The following is a 17,326-nucleotide window of genomic DNA, read 5'->3' as shown; positions in this document are numbered from 1 at the left end:
AAATTGATCATGATAGCCAAAGTCCAAGTGTAATGGTTTGAGGTAGGGTGGCTTATGATGGCTTGATTGGGCCCTTCTTTTTTGACAGAGGGGTCACAGCCGAAACCTACCTGGAGCTGCTGCAGGATACTATGTACCCACTTCTTATTGATAGTTACAACATCGACAAACTGTGGTGGTGCCACGAGGGTGCACCGCCACATTATGCCATGGTGGTTCATAACTGGCTCAACAACATGTTCCCCGGCCACTGGCTCGGATGGAGAGGTCTGGTACAGTGGCCTTCTTGGTCCCTGAGATGATCTGAAAGACAAAGACTACAACCACAGGATTGAATCAGCTGAAGTAATGAAGCCCCACATTGTTGAAGAATTCACTGCTGTTCCACCAGAACTTGCAAAGATGTTGAGTTATGTTTGCAATTATATATTGACCTTGATGGGGCCATTGTTAATCATCTACTCAGAAACATCCTAAAATTACTCCTATAACATCCTTCATCATACATCTCATCACACTGACTCCTATAACATCCTTCATCATACATCTCCTTGCACTGACTCCTACCAGCGTTCATCATACATCTCCTCGCACTGACACTGACAGGTTTCTGTTGTGACCTCCCTGTCAAAAAAGAAGGACCCAATCAAACCATCATAAGCTACCCTACCTCAAACCATTACACTTGGACTTTGGCTATCATGATCAATTTCAACCTGAGGATTTTCTGGGTGCCAATAAATGCAGTAATGACAGTTAACTGATCCTGACGGATGACATCTTACCTCATCTGGTCATATCATCCTATAACATCCTTCATCATACATCTCCTCACACTGACTCCTATCATCCTTCATTATACATCTCCTCACACTGACCCCTAACATCCTTCATCATACATCTCATCACACTGACTCCTAACATCCTTCATCATACATCTCCTCACACTGACTCCTACCAGCCTTCATCATACATCTCCTCACACTGACTCCTACCAGCCTTCATCATACATCTCCTCACACTGACTCCTATAACATCCTTCATCATACATCTCCTCACACTGACTCCTAACATCCTTCATCATACATCTCCTAACACTGACTCCTAACATCATTCATCATACATCACCTCACACTGACTCCTAACATCATTCATCTCCTCATATTGACATCTAACATCCTTCATCATACATCTCCTCGCACTGACTCCTGCAACAAGAAGCATAGAGACAGTCAGCTCTAACGCGTTATCCAGCATGTAGACGTGCAGTTCTCCTCCGCGTCACGAGATGGCGATGTGCAGAGCGCATATGTTTAGGTTTGTGAGGTCAGGGGTGACTGCAGATGGCAGCTTCCAGGATGGCACACGCTGGAGAAGAGCTGCAGGGTGTCCGCCTGTATCCGGGAGCACCTCCGCTGGATGCCGTGACACGGGCGCTCCAGCAGTTCAGCGAGTGAGTGCGGAGTATATGACCGGCATACATGTCTGTGGCTGCCTGCCGGCGGGCTGTATACTGCTGCAGCCTCTTGCTGTATCCAGCTAGTCAGCAGTGTCTGGGCTGTGAGTGGCGGACTGCTGGCCTCCTGTTTACTGCATGCCGCCCTCCTCCTGAGTGACCAGGGCTCACCTCACCTCCCCTCCCAACGAGCAGACATTGTGGACTGTGCTGTTGCCATGGTGAACGCCCTTTCAGTGAAAACTATTAAAAATGTGAGCTTCCCAGCGTCATTCTTTATTATGGAGTGTATGGCTCCCCCGATGGGTGGTGGCCACCACTGCAGCGCTTGTAGTCGGTGACCATGTTGGATCTCTTTCTCTGACATAAAGTACACGCTGGTGTTGGTATACAACCGTCCCGGGGAACAGATGGCCGTATGGCGGAAATCGTCAGGCCGTTGTGTTTTCTCTGAAGCGGTATTCCTGTCTCAACGTTTCAGAGCTGAGATGAGAATTTGTTGCTTTAGTTACTCACCGGTAATGCCATAACACATGCATAGTTGCTGCGTATGTCCCTCCAGCCTATATTGATGTGTGTAACACGGTAACACCAGCCCATAACCAGCCCGCGCCGTTCACGTAGGGCTAATTAAAGTGAATGAGAGCGGCAGAATCCGTGTAGCTCAGCGCGGTATGCTGCTTCCGTAACGCTTCCATTACGGCCAGATTCCACATGCAGAATCCCGCCCTGCCAGCAATGGCGGCCGCGAGTACTTGTTCTTTCCGTCGTCGCTCTGTACTGCGGATGATCCGCACGGCTCGCTGTCAGACATGCGCAGTACAGATTAGTTTTTGGGAGATGAGCGAGCATACTCGCTAAGGCACATTACTCGAGCGAGTAGTGCCTTAGCCGAGTATCTCCCCGCTCGTCTCTAAAGATGCGGGGAGCGGTGGGGGGAGAGCGGGGAGGAACGGAGGGGAGATCTCTCTCTCCTGCCCGCTCCCCACTGCAACTCACCTGTCACCGGCGCCGACCCCCGAATCATTAGAGACGAGCGGGGAGATACTCGGCTAAGGCACTACTCGCTCGAGTAATGTGCCTTAGCGAGTATACTCGCTCATCTCTAATTATTTTTTAAACTCCTTTTCCCGTGGAATCAGCTACCTTTCCGCAATTACATTGCAGAAGGACCGAGGATCGGACGGCTTCTATGGACTTCAATGGAAGCCGTCCAATCCATGGATTAATGTAGCATGCTGCAAATTTTCCTCCGCTTGCAGAAACTGCAATTAGTTTCCACAAGTGTGCAGGAAGCATCGATTTCCCATAGCATGCTCAGGGCGCTATTTGCTGCCGATCTGCGATGCACATGCCTGCCGCGGATTCCACAGCAAATATCTGGCCATGGCCAGGAGCGCTATCTCTGTCTTACGGAAAGCCTTACTTGGCAGCCCCAGTGGACTTGTCGCTTACTAGCGCCCCCTGCAAACAGGCTGGTCACAACTCCTATTTCTTGCCTCTCTTCCGCTTGGGTGCTGCTCTGGAAGGTCCCAAGGTCTTCTGTGTCCCCCAATGACACGGACAAGAAAACAGGAGTTTTGTTACTTACCGTAAAATCCCTTCTCGTCACGTTCTTTGGGGGATGGCCCCCACACAGCTGTTTGTTTTTGCTAGCACTGGTGTTTATTTCTCATAGTGTTCCTCAATGCAGCCAGGTTTTTTTCTTACCCCTAAAACTGTTTGCTTTCTACTTAGGCCTCGCTTAGACGGAGGTTTTTTTTGTTGTTGCCGCGATTAGTGCAATGCGCTAATCTAGGTATAACGCTCCTATTGTTTGTAATGGAGCCTCTCAGACAGGCGCTCATTGTGTTTCTGCAGCGCTGCCAGCAGGTGCCCGATCAGCTGATTGGTTGGGGTCCCGAGCGGCGGACCCCAGCCAATCAACTATTGATGACCTATCCTGATGATGGGTCATCTGTAGTATTTCACTGCAAAACCCCCAAGCTAAACCTATGGGCTCATAGGTGCTGAAACATATTCTGGGGATGTGAGTCTTAGGGCTCACATGTGTATTATGCACTTATCTTTCATGTGCGTAATACACGGTACACAGCAAATACACATGTAACATGCATAGTTGCTGCGTATGCCCCTCCAGCCTGTATTGGTGTGTGTAACATGATAAAATGAGACAAGTGACTCCATGCAGCCGCTGTGGCTGTAATAAATCTCACGCCTTCTGCTTAGTCCAGTCCTCTCTGCTTCTTGCCATGATATTTACGGTTGTTTCCTCTGCAGCTCACCAGTGAAACGATGTAAAGAGAAGCATCTAGATGAGGCTCTCCGGGCGTTGGAAGCAGCAGGACCGGTTTTGGAAAGTCTCCAGGATGATGAACTACTTCCATTACTCTATTATATCTCCACCACTCAGATGGCTTGCAGCAGCTCTTCCACTTTTTTCCTGAAGCTTGAAAAGGTAAATTAAGTATTGGTAATATGAGAATAAGTCATACAAATGAACACCATGAATGTGAATAAAATGATGGGGAGGTTTACAAATACTGTCTGATTAATGCATGTGAAGAAACCTCAGTCTCCAGTAGGCAAAGAACAGCAATATAAAAGGAGGATTTCAAATTAAAGGGGTTTCCCAGGGCTAAAAGATTGATGGCCTATTGTCATGATAAGTGATCCATCGATATCCAATCGGAGGTCGTCCACTGTTTGGGACCCCCACTGATCAGCTGTTTGCAGAGGCCATGGTGCTTGGGTGAGTCCCATGGCTTTTTCTCAGGCCTGTGATGCCACATTCATTGGTCACATTGCCTAAGAGCAGTTCAGTCCCATTCAAGTGAACAGTCGTTATGAAATCTACTGCTGTGTATGCAGTGAAAACACTGTGGCACTCGCTCGAGCGCCGCAGCCACTTTAAACAACTCATTAACTTAGCAGATTCATAGGGGTCTGTGACTATCTGATTTATCCTGAGGCTAGGTCATTAGTATCTCAGTGCTGGAAAACCCCTTTACGCCAAAATCCTCTTTTTATATTGTTGCTACTTGCCTACTGGAGACTAAGTTTTCTTTACGTGTATTTAATGCATATATTTATGAATGCACTGAAATTAGACTAAACACATGAATTTCTATTGTTGGGTTACATACTTGTATGAAATGTTACTACAGGCTTTTTTTTTTTCCACAAAGAAAATGATTTCTTGATTCTTATTAATTAGTTTAAGAAAATGAAATGCTGTCTGTGTCTATCTGACCTAGCAGATGTACCTCTCTTATTTCCTCAGGTGTTAGTAAAGATTTCACATGTTAGATCAAAACTTGTGGAACAGAACAGAGAATCATTTATGGCTTGTCTGTTACAGAGTAAAGAGGTGAGATTAACTGGTTTTCCAGGCAGCTCCCGCTGTCAGTTCCGGGTTGCCCATGGGTCAGGGGGAAGCTGCTGCTCCGAGCCCTCTGTAGTGGCCGAGGCTTGTAATTGCAGACTCTGCTCCCATTTGATTTCAGTGAGGGCTGTGCGTGCAATTACAAGCTCCACCCACTACACTGGTTGGAGCAGTGGCTTCCGCCCTGACCCCTGTGGATCCTGGCACTGATGGCGCATGCTGCTTGGAAAACCCCTTCAAATGGACACAATACACTACGTCTGCAGTAGACAACTACATTCTAGTTCATATTTGTTAAGGCAGAATTGAACTAAAATGAAAGTTGCATTTTGTTACTTTTGTGATTTGTAAATGCTTTATGAATGAGAACTAATGGACAGAAATAGGTTAAACTAATGCAGTCTCCAGGAGGATATGAAGTAACGACCCTCCTGCAAGGACCACGGGAGATGCATACTGAGGGTGCATTCCCACGAACGTATATCGGCTCGGTTTTCACGCCGAGCCAATATACGTCGTCCTCATCTGCAGGGGGGGGGGGGGGGGGATGGAAGAGCCAGGAGCAGGAACTGAGCTCCCGCCCCCTCTCTGCCTCCTCTCCACCCCTCTGCACTGTTTGCAATGGGGAGAGGTGGAACTGGGGTAGGGCTAATTCGCGGAAATTAGCCCCGCCCCAATCCCACCTCCTTTCATTGCAAATAGTGCAGAGGGGGCGGGAGCTCAGATCCTGCTCCTGGCTCTTCCATCAGCCCCCCCCCCTGCAGATGAGGACGACGTATATCGGCTCGGCGTGAAAACCGAGACGATATACGTTCGTGGGAATGCAGCCTGAGACTTTTGTTTGTATAGCTTCGCTGGTCTGTGTTAGCTAAACCTATTACACATATGTTATTTAATTCCTCTTCCCAATAATTAGATAACTAGGCTGACTAATACAAATTTTGCAGCGAGAAACAGCATGTCAGACTATCGTGTGTGATTTATGGGATAGAGTGAAAACTGGAATAATTCAGGATTTTTAGATATATAATAGAGTGAAAACTGGAATAATTCAGGATTTTTAGATAATCATACATGTTTATAATAAAAACCTGATTTTAATAATGTTATTTTCTGAGAATACATTTGCTAATTATATAAATCCTTATTTTTTTCTATCATAGGTATTCCAGCTTGTAGAACTTCAGACAGGTAGGACTCCCTAATATATATAGCACTTTATTGAGGGCATATGTCCTACCTTATTAGAATAGCATGTGTTAAATTCTCCTACTCTTGCTACTCTACCCAAATTGCCACTTTCTGCTTATATTCATTTTTATTTCATTGTCATGTATAGTAATTGCAGACTTCATGCTTTTGTCTTTGCAGTATGTATGTATTTGGAAGGAAGCCCCTCTGGACGGACATATTTTGCAAAAAATCTCCAAGCTTTACTTTCAAAGATGTCTTCAACGTTCTCTTCAATATTACACGGAGAATTTGCTCAAAGTGCTGATTACAGTTATCTCAGTGTTAAAGTAAGGTGAAAATCTGGCTGCTTTTTTGTGCTAAAATATATCCTACTAATTGTATTGCCTGTCAATACCATTGCATGTGCGTTGCGATGCGTTAAGTCGAAGGCTCCATAGGGGGAAAAAAATCACAAAATGCAGAAGGATAAGGCAGGCAGCAATTTTCAAATCTTGCAACATTGCAGGGCAGAAAACACCGCAAATGGGAAGGAAGTAATTGAAAAGCATGTTTTTTAAAATAATTCTGCATTTCCTAGCACTCCCGCATTGCTCCAAAATGGATATATTTTATCGCAAGTGTGAGGGCGCCCTTATAGTGTGTTATGTAGATTCCATAGACTAAAGTTCTATTCATACTTTGTTAGTGCTTTACCTTTGCTGTATGCAGCGAGACAGCTCAGTGCGCATACTCCAAATATATCTATTGAGCCCTATTGACCTAGAAAATGCAAAAAAGAGTATCATTCTAGCTTGTACCGAACTGGTATGTATCAGAGTATATTTTTATGTAGGCTTGAGCCAAGTGTGAACAGAGTCCAAAGGGAGACTGATTTCAAGTTTCCTGTAAAAGGCTTGTTTCACCTAGTGGTACTTTCACAGAGATTTGCTACTTCACATTTAGGGCTAATGCCCACGGCCGGATTTATGCTGTGTTCCCCGCGGCGGAATAGCGCAGCTATTAGGTTCTATTGAACCTAATGGCTCAGTCCTCATCCGTGGGATTCTGCCGAGGATTTACGCCGCGGGGGGAAAAAATGCGGCATGTTCTATTTTACTGCGTTTTTCCACGTAATGAGGTCTCCATTAATATAGTATTAATGGAGATTGCGGAAAAACATCATAAGGAGCGCGTTTTTCCGTGATCGCCATCAGGGGATTATTTGTTTTCCGCAGGGTAAAACCGCAGGCATATCCCGCTCTGTCCGTGGGCAGGAGGCCTTGTAATTCTCGCCTCCGGTGCTTAAGGCTGATGTTGCACAGCCTTGTTTAGTTTTTTTTTGTTTGTTTGTTTTTGTTTTTTTTTTTCCAAAAACACCATGGTTTTTTGTTGGTTTTGATGCTAAAGGCATTATCAAAAAATTGCATGTAATTTCCCTGTCTTTTTTTATTTTTATTTTTTATTAAATGCTAGAAAAAAGACTGCCTGAAGCAAACCTTAATCTGGCAACAAACTGTCAGTTTTTTAGCTTATACATAAGACACCAAAGGAACAACTATCAGAATTTTAGATGACAAGCCTCAAACTCGGCCCAAGTAGTGCTATACTTTAGGGAGCACCCAACTGCTAATGAAAAAGGATACAGCAAGACATTATATTTCAGTTCCCTGTTATTTTCAACCCCTGCATGTTCTCAGCAATTTGAAGCATCGTTGTGGTTTGTTACAAAGTGTCAGTGCAGCAAATCCTATATGAGCAAAATGCATCATTTGTACAAATCTCTGTTGTCCTGGACTCCAGGCTGATTGTAGTAAACTGCACTGATACACTGTAGCAAACATGAGCTTTGTGATCAGTGCCAGTTCTGAACAGTTTTTCATCCTCTGAAAGTAAATAATGTATTTTTTTTCTTCACGGACATCAAGTGATAATCTTAATATCACAAAAGTATTAGAACATTGCATGATTTTCCTTTTATTAACCTTTTAACACCTTATCATTTATTTATTGTCTGCTTCTTCATGGGCAGTTCTCCATTAAACTGATTTTACTGCCATATTTATTGCAGTTTCTTTCAGTGGTTGTCTCGGATTTTTAATGTAAATGCCTGTATGGAAGCCGATCATGCTGTATTGCTGTATTGCTGTTTTCTCCTTAGTTGTGCCTTCAGCTCTTCAGAGAGCTCGCTGACAGTATTCGCCCACTGGTATGGGATTCTGCTTGTACTCCAAATCCTATGGAAAGCATACTGGGATCACTGCTTCAAATAATTACAGACCAGGTATTCGATAGTTTAATACTTTATGCTAATAGCACGCATTTGATCCATTAATTACACTTGGATTGTAATAAATCATTTTTAGCTGGCTCTGTTGTATGCCATTATTTTCCAGGTTTACAAAAATTACTGCTCACCAGATGATGCCACCATAGTGCTGAAGTAGAAATCTTTCACTTTTTTTGCACATCATTGTGATGTGATGTACCCTGCTGCCAGGGCTTGATGTGGGTGGGATTACCGCTGTGAAGGACTACAGTTCCCTTGATTCTTCTCCCATCTCACGACATTGCCTCCATTATAATATGTAGGGAAGTGCTGTAATTACTCCTTATTCTGTCTGCTCTCCTTTTGCCCACTGTCTGCAATATCATGCCCAGCATGTGAAACACAATTTCTCCAAGAGGCAGAGAAGGGGGAGAATCGGGGAGCATTCAGGGAGATGAGAGGCATGTGATGTGTGATATTTTGTACATCATGGAGGAGGAGATAACCAGGATATACATACCAGCAGCATTCTCCTGTGACTGCATGTGGGACTGGTTTACAGAGCCATTTATACTACATTAATAAGTGGCTAATCCTACTGCATGTTAACCATCTGCACATAGTGTAAGTGCTAAAGACCAGAAAACCTCATAAATACAAAATCAATATATTTACCTTCATTCAGTGTAAATGATGAGCAACCAATTTTTAAGGCCGCCTGCACACATCCGGGTCGGATCCCGCTGCGAGAATTCTCGCAGTGGGACCCAACCCGCGCTCCTGCAGGGACCAGTGCGGGTCTCACCTGCTTCCGCGGCTCCGACTCTGTGATGTGGCGGCTGCTGGCCAGCCGGCACATGCGCAGAGCGGTGCCGACGGCCCGGGAGTGACATTTCTGTGTGGGCCTCTGCGAGAACCGCACAGAAATAGAGCATGCTGCGATTTGTTTTCCGCGTGTGATTTCACGCGGACAGATCGCGGCTGTCTGCATAGGATTGGGTTTTCTAACACAATCCTTTGGCAGCTTCCACGGGCGGAAATTCTGCGGGAAATTTCGCCGTGGAATTTCCGTCCGTGTGCAGGGGGCCTAACTTCTAAACATTTGGGTAATGGTGAATCGGGAGGGGTATCATCTTTCCTTAAGGAGAGCACCTAGAAGGTGTGTGGAAACACCTAGGAGGCGAGTGAGGAGACTTATAAGGCCATGCATGCTCCTCTTAATCATTCCCAATCATTGTTTTAAAGACTTGTTTAAAGGTCTGACATTGATTTGATGGAATGTTGTCATCCAGTCGACGGTGCTGCAGAGGTTTTGTTCCATCTTCCTTATTTGGGTATGGTGAAAACATGGACCAGTTATTAACCCTTTGCAATCCAATTATGGATTCAGGGTTTCCTAGGAGGGTTTCTCTTTCTGCCATTTTACAATGGCGTCATCTGCTGGCTAGAGCCAGAACTGCAGTATGTGACATGCCGGAGAGGCCCCCAACAACAGAGCGTCCAGTAATATACAGTAAGAATACTTTGACAGACGTCTTCCGACATCGGAGCTGTACTGCCTGCAATCAGAATGTTGGAAGACGTCAGACAGTGAATTAGAAAGGGTTCAGTATACTTTTACAGGTAGTAACACTTCAGGTTATGCATGTTAAGCCCTGAACAAAGCCTCACATTAACCTAGACTGCTATAATGCTATATTTGTCTTTCCTTCTATCAAATCTAAATCTTAAACTTTAATGCTGACGTTGGTCTGACCCCAAAGCCATGTTTTGCTACCACAACTAGGCGCCCTCTTACACTGAATGATTATCATTCAGATTGTCGCTGGATTGTGGGAATGCCCCCACGATCTGAGCGACTAATAATAATTTGTTGTTTAGTTCTTGCAAACATAAGAATCAAATGACAATCCGCCTGTGGAAACGGACAATCTGACAATCTATAATGATCCCTGGCCTTCTACGCCTCCATTTACTGAGCGGTGATTGCTACTGTGAATTTAGCTCCAGTGCCCAACAGTCGTCTCGTTTAAAAGGGCCCTAAGAGTAGCTGTTTAAAAAGTAATGCTTCCCTTACTGATTCGATTCTGACCCCTTTCGAACTAAGTTGTTCTCATTAGTACCATTTTAGGGTACAAATTTACTCCTTTTTTTGTTTCTTTTTTTTTTTTTAAATTGCTTCAAGACAGCCCATTTTCCACTATAGTGTTTGTTTAGTTTCACATGGAGCCTGAAAATTTGTTTTTGTGTTCTCTAGGTTTGCTTGTCTCTTTTTGGCTACTACAAAAATATAGAAGGCTGCCGTCACACGGAGCGTAAATCCTGAGGAAATCTCATAGAATGACCGCAGCGCGACCGCACGGAAATACTGGCAGATTTCCGCAGCGGAAATGCATCTTCAAAACGTGCGCTGTTTGGCGCACGTTTTGAAGGAGAGAGGCCGCAGCGGAGACGGCATTAAAATTGACATGTCACAGCTTTGAATTCCGCACGGCATGTCAGTTTGATTGCAGCTTGGCCGCAACGACTTCTCCACAGTGTTTGAACGAGAGTTTTGCAAATCTCGTCCACTTTGCTGTTTTATCCCGGAATAAAATTGGCAGCGGATTTTCGATACAGAAAGTCCACACGGAAATTCTGCAGTAATTCCGCCCCGTGTGAACCCAGCCTAATACTTCCGCAGCCGATACTTGTTTATACATGTGTCTATTACCACATGTCTCTTTTTGTAGAACATCAGTCATGATGCTCGATTATTAGCTGGGACAGCTGTGGCCTCCCTGGCAAATACAGGACCAGTCGTGGAATCGGCCGCTCGGGCTGCTATGAACCTTATACAGCAGTTTGGAATTGGTAAGGCATTTTACACTATAATGTAAGTATCATTTACATAATACTGTATTTCGTCAGTTTACACCCGTTGGAATAAATCGTGATCATTTGTTTGTCAAGGTGTTCTCTGAGCTGCAGGAAATTAATTCTCAGCTCTATTTGCATACAGAGGCTGATGACTCCGTAAGTGTTCGCATCATGGGGAGCCTGAGCCCGGGATAGATATGCCCTGTTGGTCCATGTATTTTTTTTATTATGAAACATTGCTGCATTTCAGAAAAAAACATACTTGGAAGTTTAACTTGGAGTGCTGAAGTCGAAGGGCCGGGCTGTGCTGGGATTTTCCCGCCCGTGTCATCACAAGTAATGGCTTCTTTAGCCTGCTTGTGTATATATAGGGAGAGCTGTCAGTCCTGCTGAAGCAGGCTTCCTCTATGACTCGAAATCAAACTTCTAGGTGTGTTTTTTTTTCCCCCCTGAAACAGAGCAGCGTTTCAGAATAAACATACGTGGTCTGAATAGGCATACCTGTCCTGGCTTCATGCTGCCCTTATTTCGGGCAGTACGATCATGGTTCACTTTAAAAGAAGCAAAACCCGCCTTCCTTGCTGCTACCGTTTTACCAGCGCCCAGTTCCCTGCTGGCCTTCATTTGTGAATGCAGAGGGATGATGTCATGGCAATGGGTTGTGTGGCCACTGCAGCTAACCACCAGCCAATTTAGAGCCAATTTTACTGCGATTTCAAGTGGCGTTTTTGAACACATTCTACGGTGTTTGACAGCGTTTTTTAATGCACCCCATTATTGTAATGGGTGATGAGTTGTATTACAGTGCTTAAACGCACGAAAATAGATCAGATGGTATTCAAAAGTCACAACATTTGAAACGCCGCATTCGAGCCCTAGCCTGCAAAGCCCCATTGAAATCAATGGAGACGTTGTGCAGTGTTTAGCACGACATTTAAAATGCCGCACTCCAGGCCGATAGTATGATCAGTGTGTTCGGACTTAAAGTCTGAACGCTTTCCCCTGTAAATGTCAGAAAGTGAAAACTCTTAGTATGCCCATAGAAGATTGAAGAACGTCTTGGATTCTCCCTTGCACAAGGACTCTGACTCCTGTACAGAACCAAGGCAAACTCTCCAACAAAAAGTCAGCAGTCAAAAAGTTCCGCTAAACAAATTCTGATGAAGTAGTGTTCTGTTCCTGCTCCTCCGAGTGCAGATCTACTGATAGTGCTTCCTATCAAGGTTTTACAGTTTGGGAAAACCTTGATGCACCGTCTCAGGAACAGATCCATGTAGCAGGTGCCACAAATAGAAGGGGTGCCATTTTCATTTGTTTCTACCTGCTCCCTTTGTCTGGAAACATTCCATTTTTTCATTATCACACTGGTTTGTGCTTCCTGTGGATTACAGGATGTTTCCTTGGGGAACTCATCTTGTGTCTATATTTGTGATCGAAATATCTTCACTTGAGGACTTTCTCTGCTGGTGGACTGCATGGGATAAAATCCTGTGGACGTAACCTCTGTCTAAGGCTACCTACACATGGGCCAGTGAGATATCAGGGCGAGAAGCTCAGCCTATATTGCGCTCGCCAACGTGGAACATGGAAAGTTATAGCATACCACGATACATCGCTCGTGTATATGACTCCATCCAAAAGAATGGAGTTCATAGTTGCACAAGACTTGTGCGACTAACAATGCACAAATCTCACACAATTTTTGAGGCGTGTGAAACCGGCCTTAAAAAATTGTGTTCTTTTTTTTTTTTTTTCCCAACTATGAATAAAAATTGGCAAGCCATGAGGTCACACTCCCCAGTCTTGGCAATGTACTTGTTTTTGTTGCTTCTCATGTTCTGATTCTTTGGGTACCTTGTGCCTTTTTTTACCTCCTTTATGATATGTGCGTGTCCTCTTCCTTACATTTTTTGAAGGAGGTGTTAGGAGGCTGGATTAGTTAAAAAATAGCTGCCGCTCTTATGGAACGTTTGATGTGTGTATAGTTCAAGGACCATTTCATATGTTTCTTTGGTTTGTACTCTGCAGCTACGGGTGAATTACAGTTTGGAGAATTGCATGTGACTGACCCTAGGCACAAGACCAATGAAGTGGGATTGCTAGCATTATTACGTGGGCTGCTCACCTGTGGTCGTGGAGATCTGCTCACCTGTAAAATATATTGTACAGGCCAGGTAACTTAAACTATTGTAAACCTGCTATAACAGCAATGTGCATAGTGGATCTTTCCTATATTGTCTAAATTTAAATATGCATACTATATATTAGTATTCCAGGTTAGCAATCCAGAGTTTAGCTATTGCACTTTTAATAGTATCTAGGAAATAATATATGTACTTATATTCAAATATGTTAGTGCACCTCCTTTTTGCACTTTTTTTTCCTTTTCTCTCTTCCAAATTCAGTCTCTTGTAGTACTGCCTTCCCCGTTCTTTCTGCTTACTAGCCTTCACTATGTATGGTATGTTCACACTGGTTGTTGTGAACCTTTTGGTTTCATCCAATCATGCAGGTTAGCCCTATGAGTATACCTAAAGTAAATGACAAACCTGACAGTTTAACTGTGGACTATGGCCAGTGGCTACGCAGAGCACTAGATGTCTGCTCTCATTTAGATCAAAGACTATCGGGCTTTAATCAAAGTGTATGTTTTATATGTTGTCTCCCCATGAGGGATCTTTTTTTGTTCTATACTTGAAAACGTTTTAATAAAGAATGAAAAAAAAAAGTATATCTCGATTTAAGGCTAATTTCATACGGGTGAGTGTGATATTGGGCCATTTCACAGCCCGATATCACACTCCCCAGCATGTGATTTACCCGGGGATGTGAGGCTTTTTTTGTGTCAAAACCATCTCGCATCACTTTGGGAAAGTAGCGACGCAGCTGACAGCTGTGGAGGAGGATTGCAGAATGTTCCCCATTGAGGTTTTCTATTGAAAACACATTGTAGAACACTTAAGTGCACTTAGTATGCGGTGCGATGCCTTGCCGGCACCATTGAAAACAATGGACTATGTGATGCGGTGCACGTCCAAAAATAGGGCATGCCTCAATTCTTTTATTTTTTCCAGCATTGTGATGGGATGCGGGAAAACCTTGTTCATGTGTATGACCCTATTCAAAAGAATGGGGTTCATATTTGTGCATCTCACAACGCACAAATCTTGTGGGAGATTCCCAACCATGTGAAAATGGCCTAAGAGTTATGCAGCAGTGAAGCTTTTGGCATTTCAAATTGACCTATTTGATCAGTCCTGTTTGAGCGCCATTGATGTCTAAGAGAAACAGAAAGACAAGACTCCAGTGGACAATAGGGCAAATATTGGATCACTGTGCAGTGTAAAATCATTGCTTGTTCAGATGAATCCAGATTTCTGCTGCACTGTGCTGATGGCAGTGTGAGAAATTGGCACCAGTGTATGAATTGATGAACCCTTCCTGTCATCTGTGCAGAGCATGCCAGTACCTCCATCTAATTTGTGGCAGCTGCAAGTAGCTTCCTGTCTGCATAGGCCAATATTCCTGCAGAACGATTTCAACACCTACTGAAATCCGTTCCATGATAAATAGGCGTTGATCTGAAGGCCGAGGGAGAGGAGTTTCTGTAATAAAATGACCACTCGGTGTACGTACTCTGTTAATAAGATCAATAGAAGATAATGATATGATTGTGTCTATCCTCAGAATATGACTTTGCTGCAGAGTCTGTTTCCTGCTGTAGCCTGCCTATGTGAGCAGCAAATTGAACCATATTACAGTTTTCAAGGTACGATGTATCCAATTGTTAATAGATTTTGTTCCTGGAGTTCTTTAAAAACCACAATAAATCTGAGTGCTTGTTCCCGGTCTCCCTGCAGCGCTCGGCCTCTGGTTGCAGCGGGTACGGGAGCACCTGACTCTGCTGGTCACAATCCAAGGAGCCTTTCTCCTGACAGATACAATGGAGATGAACTCGTGTCTGTTGAATCTTCTGTGGGCTGGGGCTGAAATGCAGGTAAGAATGTCTGTCTTGTTACATTATCTGTCCAACAAATTGGATGTTGCCATAAAAATATACATTAGGTTGCCATTTGACATATTTTGACTGTATTCTTAGTCCTGTGATGTTGTCTTAAATGGAATCTGTCATCACCTATGAGCACCATATACTAAGTTATGGTGCATATATGTCAGGGCCTCAGGAGTCCAGGGATTTACTCATTATATTTAGCCAGCTCTCCATTTCTGCACTTTCATCCCTGGAAGTTGGTGCATGAACAGTGTGTCGGACTCATCTTTACAGGCTGTGTACGCACAGAGAGAACAGTGTGTGTGTGCATGCACAGCAGACTTCTCCCTGAAGGCTGTGCGAGCGCACAGAATGTCCTATGTGCACATAGCCTATAGAGATTACTTCAATGCATGGACCGCCCATTGACTTTCAGGGATGGCAGTGCGGGAACGGGGATCAGGGGGAGTATAAAAAGTACATCCCTATACTACTAGGGACCTGATCTATGATTACCATAACTTGGTTTATGGTGCTCATAGGTGATGACTGGTTCCCTTTTTTAAGGTTTTGTCTTATTGTAACCATTTTATATAATATAACTAAGGTGTTCTGTAATTTCATTCATACACAGATAGATGGTATGACCGCTCTGGTGCTTAGCTGTTTTCGGCACTACCTGCATATTCACCATAAGGAGTGTCAGCTCTTGGAAAGAACAGAGGAAGTCATGCTCCAAAATTTGCTACAGAAAATCACAGAAATCTCCTGGCAGGCTCGGTCCAGATATACCGTACTCTGTGCTTTGTTACCATTCCTAGGATCGAAGAAGGTCAATTTCAAGCATTTAAATATTAGATTTTTTATCTGTTCCCATAAAGCATGTACTTTAAAAAGAGGCTATTGGCATATTTCTGTATTAGTTTTGAGTAGTGGACAGTTGGGGGTTGACCATCTTCTCTTTTTTTTCTTGCCTGCAGGTTTTGGCTTACTACCCTTTGCTCCCATCCCATCTGTTTTGCTGTTTGACGACAAACTACCTCTGCCCTCCGGCTGCAGAGACTTACCGCACTCTCATTTCTTTGCAGAAAGAAGAATGGGTTCAGGGGGGCACTGTAGATGAGGGGGATCTGAGTAAACATTGGGCAGAAATTTGGCTTGTTCATCTTTCTGATGCACTAAGTTCCACTGAAAGTAGTCTACAAAATAATGCTGCGACTCATATTCTCCCCTGTACCCTGCGCACATTTAGTGTCTCCTCCAAACTGCTGGCAGAACGGCTGAATGGTTCAGACATTCCACATCTGCGTGGCTGGATCAGCCTTGCACGGGCGCAGAAAGTAGCCTTGGGTCAAGTGATAGAAGCAAAAAAGAGATTGGAGCTGTGTCTTGAATCTGCTGACGATGGAGTACGTCTGAACGCAATGAACTTCCTGTGCTGCGGTCCTAAAAGTAATCAACCCCCTTCCTCTGATGAGCTGATACTACTTAAGAAATATCTGCCTTACAATATGGGCTGTGATAATCCAGGCTTTCGACAGCAACTTCAGGCAGTGCTACGCAAGGTTTTAGAGAGGCTTCGGGATGCAGCCATGTCTGCTCTCCGCAAAGGACTTACCCAGGAGGAAACTGTGACCAAGGCAATTGGTGAGGGCTGTATTTCAGTTAAAACTTTTTTATGATATTCGGTATGTGTATTGACATCAACGCAAAGACCTCATCTGCTTTAGTATTGACTTCAATTGCAATTCACAACATACAGTGCAAAACAAGCTTTCTTCTTGGTGTTTTTACACAAGTACAGTATATTCGTCCTTTTAGCCTCCAGTATAGGTGGCTAGATCAAGAATAGTCTTCAGTGCTTGTGGGCTAATAAATTAAAATAAATCTTGTTATTTGTATAGCACTAACTTATTCCGCAGCACATTCAGGTAATTTTTATTTATTGCCCCACCACCACCTAGCTGGGCACTCATTTTACCGACCTCGGAAGGATGAAAGGCTGAGTCGACCTTGAGCCGGCTACCTGAGCCAAGCGGGGATTGAAGCCGCAACCTTCAGGTCGTGAGCAAGAACTTAAACTCTGCTCCTAATGACTTTAACGTTTATTGCAGCCTGGTCTGAAGAGGACCACTTTTAAAGGAGTATTCCCTTTAGAATGGTATTGCATATGCCATAATGCTTTCATCAATATGG

At 44.1% G+C, this 17,326-nt stretch overlaps 1 protein-coding gene across 1 annotated transcript in view; it reads left to right on the top strand.

The window, feature by feature from the left end:
• The first annotated feature begins 1,330 nt into the window (after positions 1–1,330).
• The window catches only part of LOC136627974 (tRNA (32-2'-O)-methyltransferase regulator THADA-like), a 42,369-nt gene continuing 26,373 nt past the window's right edge, over positions 1,331–17,326 (top strand). Inside the window, exons 1-12 of the mRNA XM_066603531.1 lie at positions 1,331–1,453; positions 3,737–3,914; positions 4,740–4,826; positions 6,005–6,032; positions 6,213–6,361; positions 8,173–8,295; positions 11,013–11,133; positions 13,168–13,313; positions 14,827–14,908; positions 15,000–15,136; positions 15,765–15,962; positions 16,111–16,777. Of these exons, the coding sequence (XP_066459628.1) occupies positions 1,344–1,453; positions 3,737–3,914; positions 4,740–4,826; positions 6,005–6,032; positions 6,213–6,361; positions 8,173–8,295; positions 11,013–11,133; positions 13,168–13,313; positions 14,827–14,908; positions 15,000–15,136; positions 15,765–15,962; positions 16,111–16,777 (2,026 nt within the window). The 5' untranslated portion in view covers positions 1,331–1,343. The remainder of the gene's footprint in view (positions 1,454–3,736; positions 3,915–4,739; positions 4,827–6,004; positions 6,033–6,212; positions 6,362–8,172; positions 8,296–11,012; positions 11,134–13,167; positions 13,314–14,826; positions 14,909–14,999; positions 15,137–15,764; positions 15,963–16,110; positions 16,778–17,326) is intronic.

Source organism: Eleutherodactylus coqui, chromosome 5, assembly GCF_035609145.1.
Source record: "Eleutherodactylus coqui strain aEleCoq1 chromosome 5, aEleCoq1.hap1, whole genome shotgun sequence".
Taxonomy (NCBI): Eukaryota; Metazoa; Chordata; class Amphibia; order Anura; family Eleutherodactylidae; genus Eleutherodactylus; species Eleutherodactylus coqui.
This window is presented reverse-complemented; position numbering and strand designations above follow the sequence as displayed.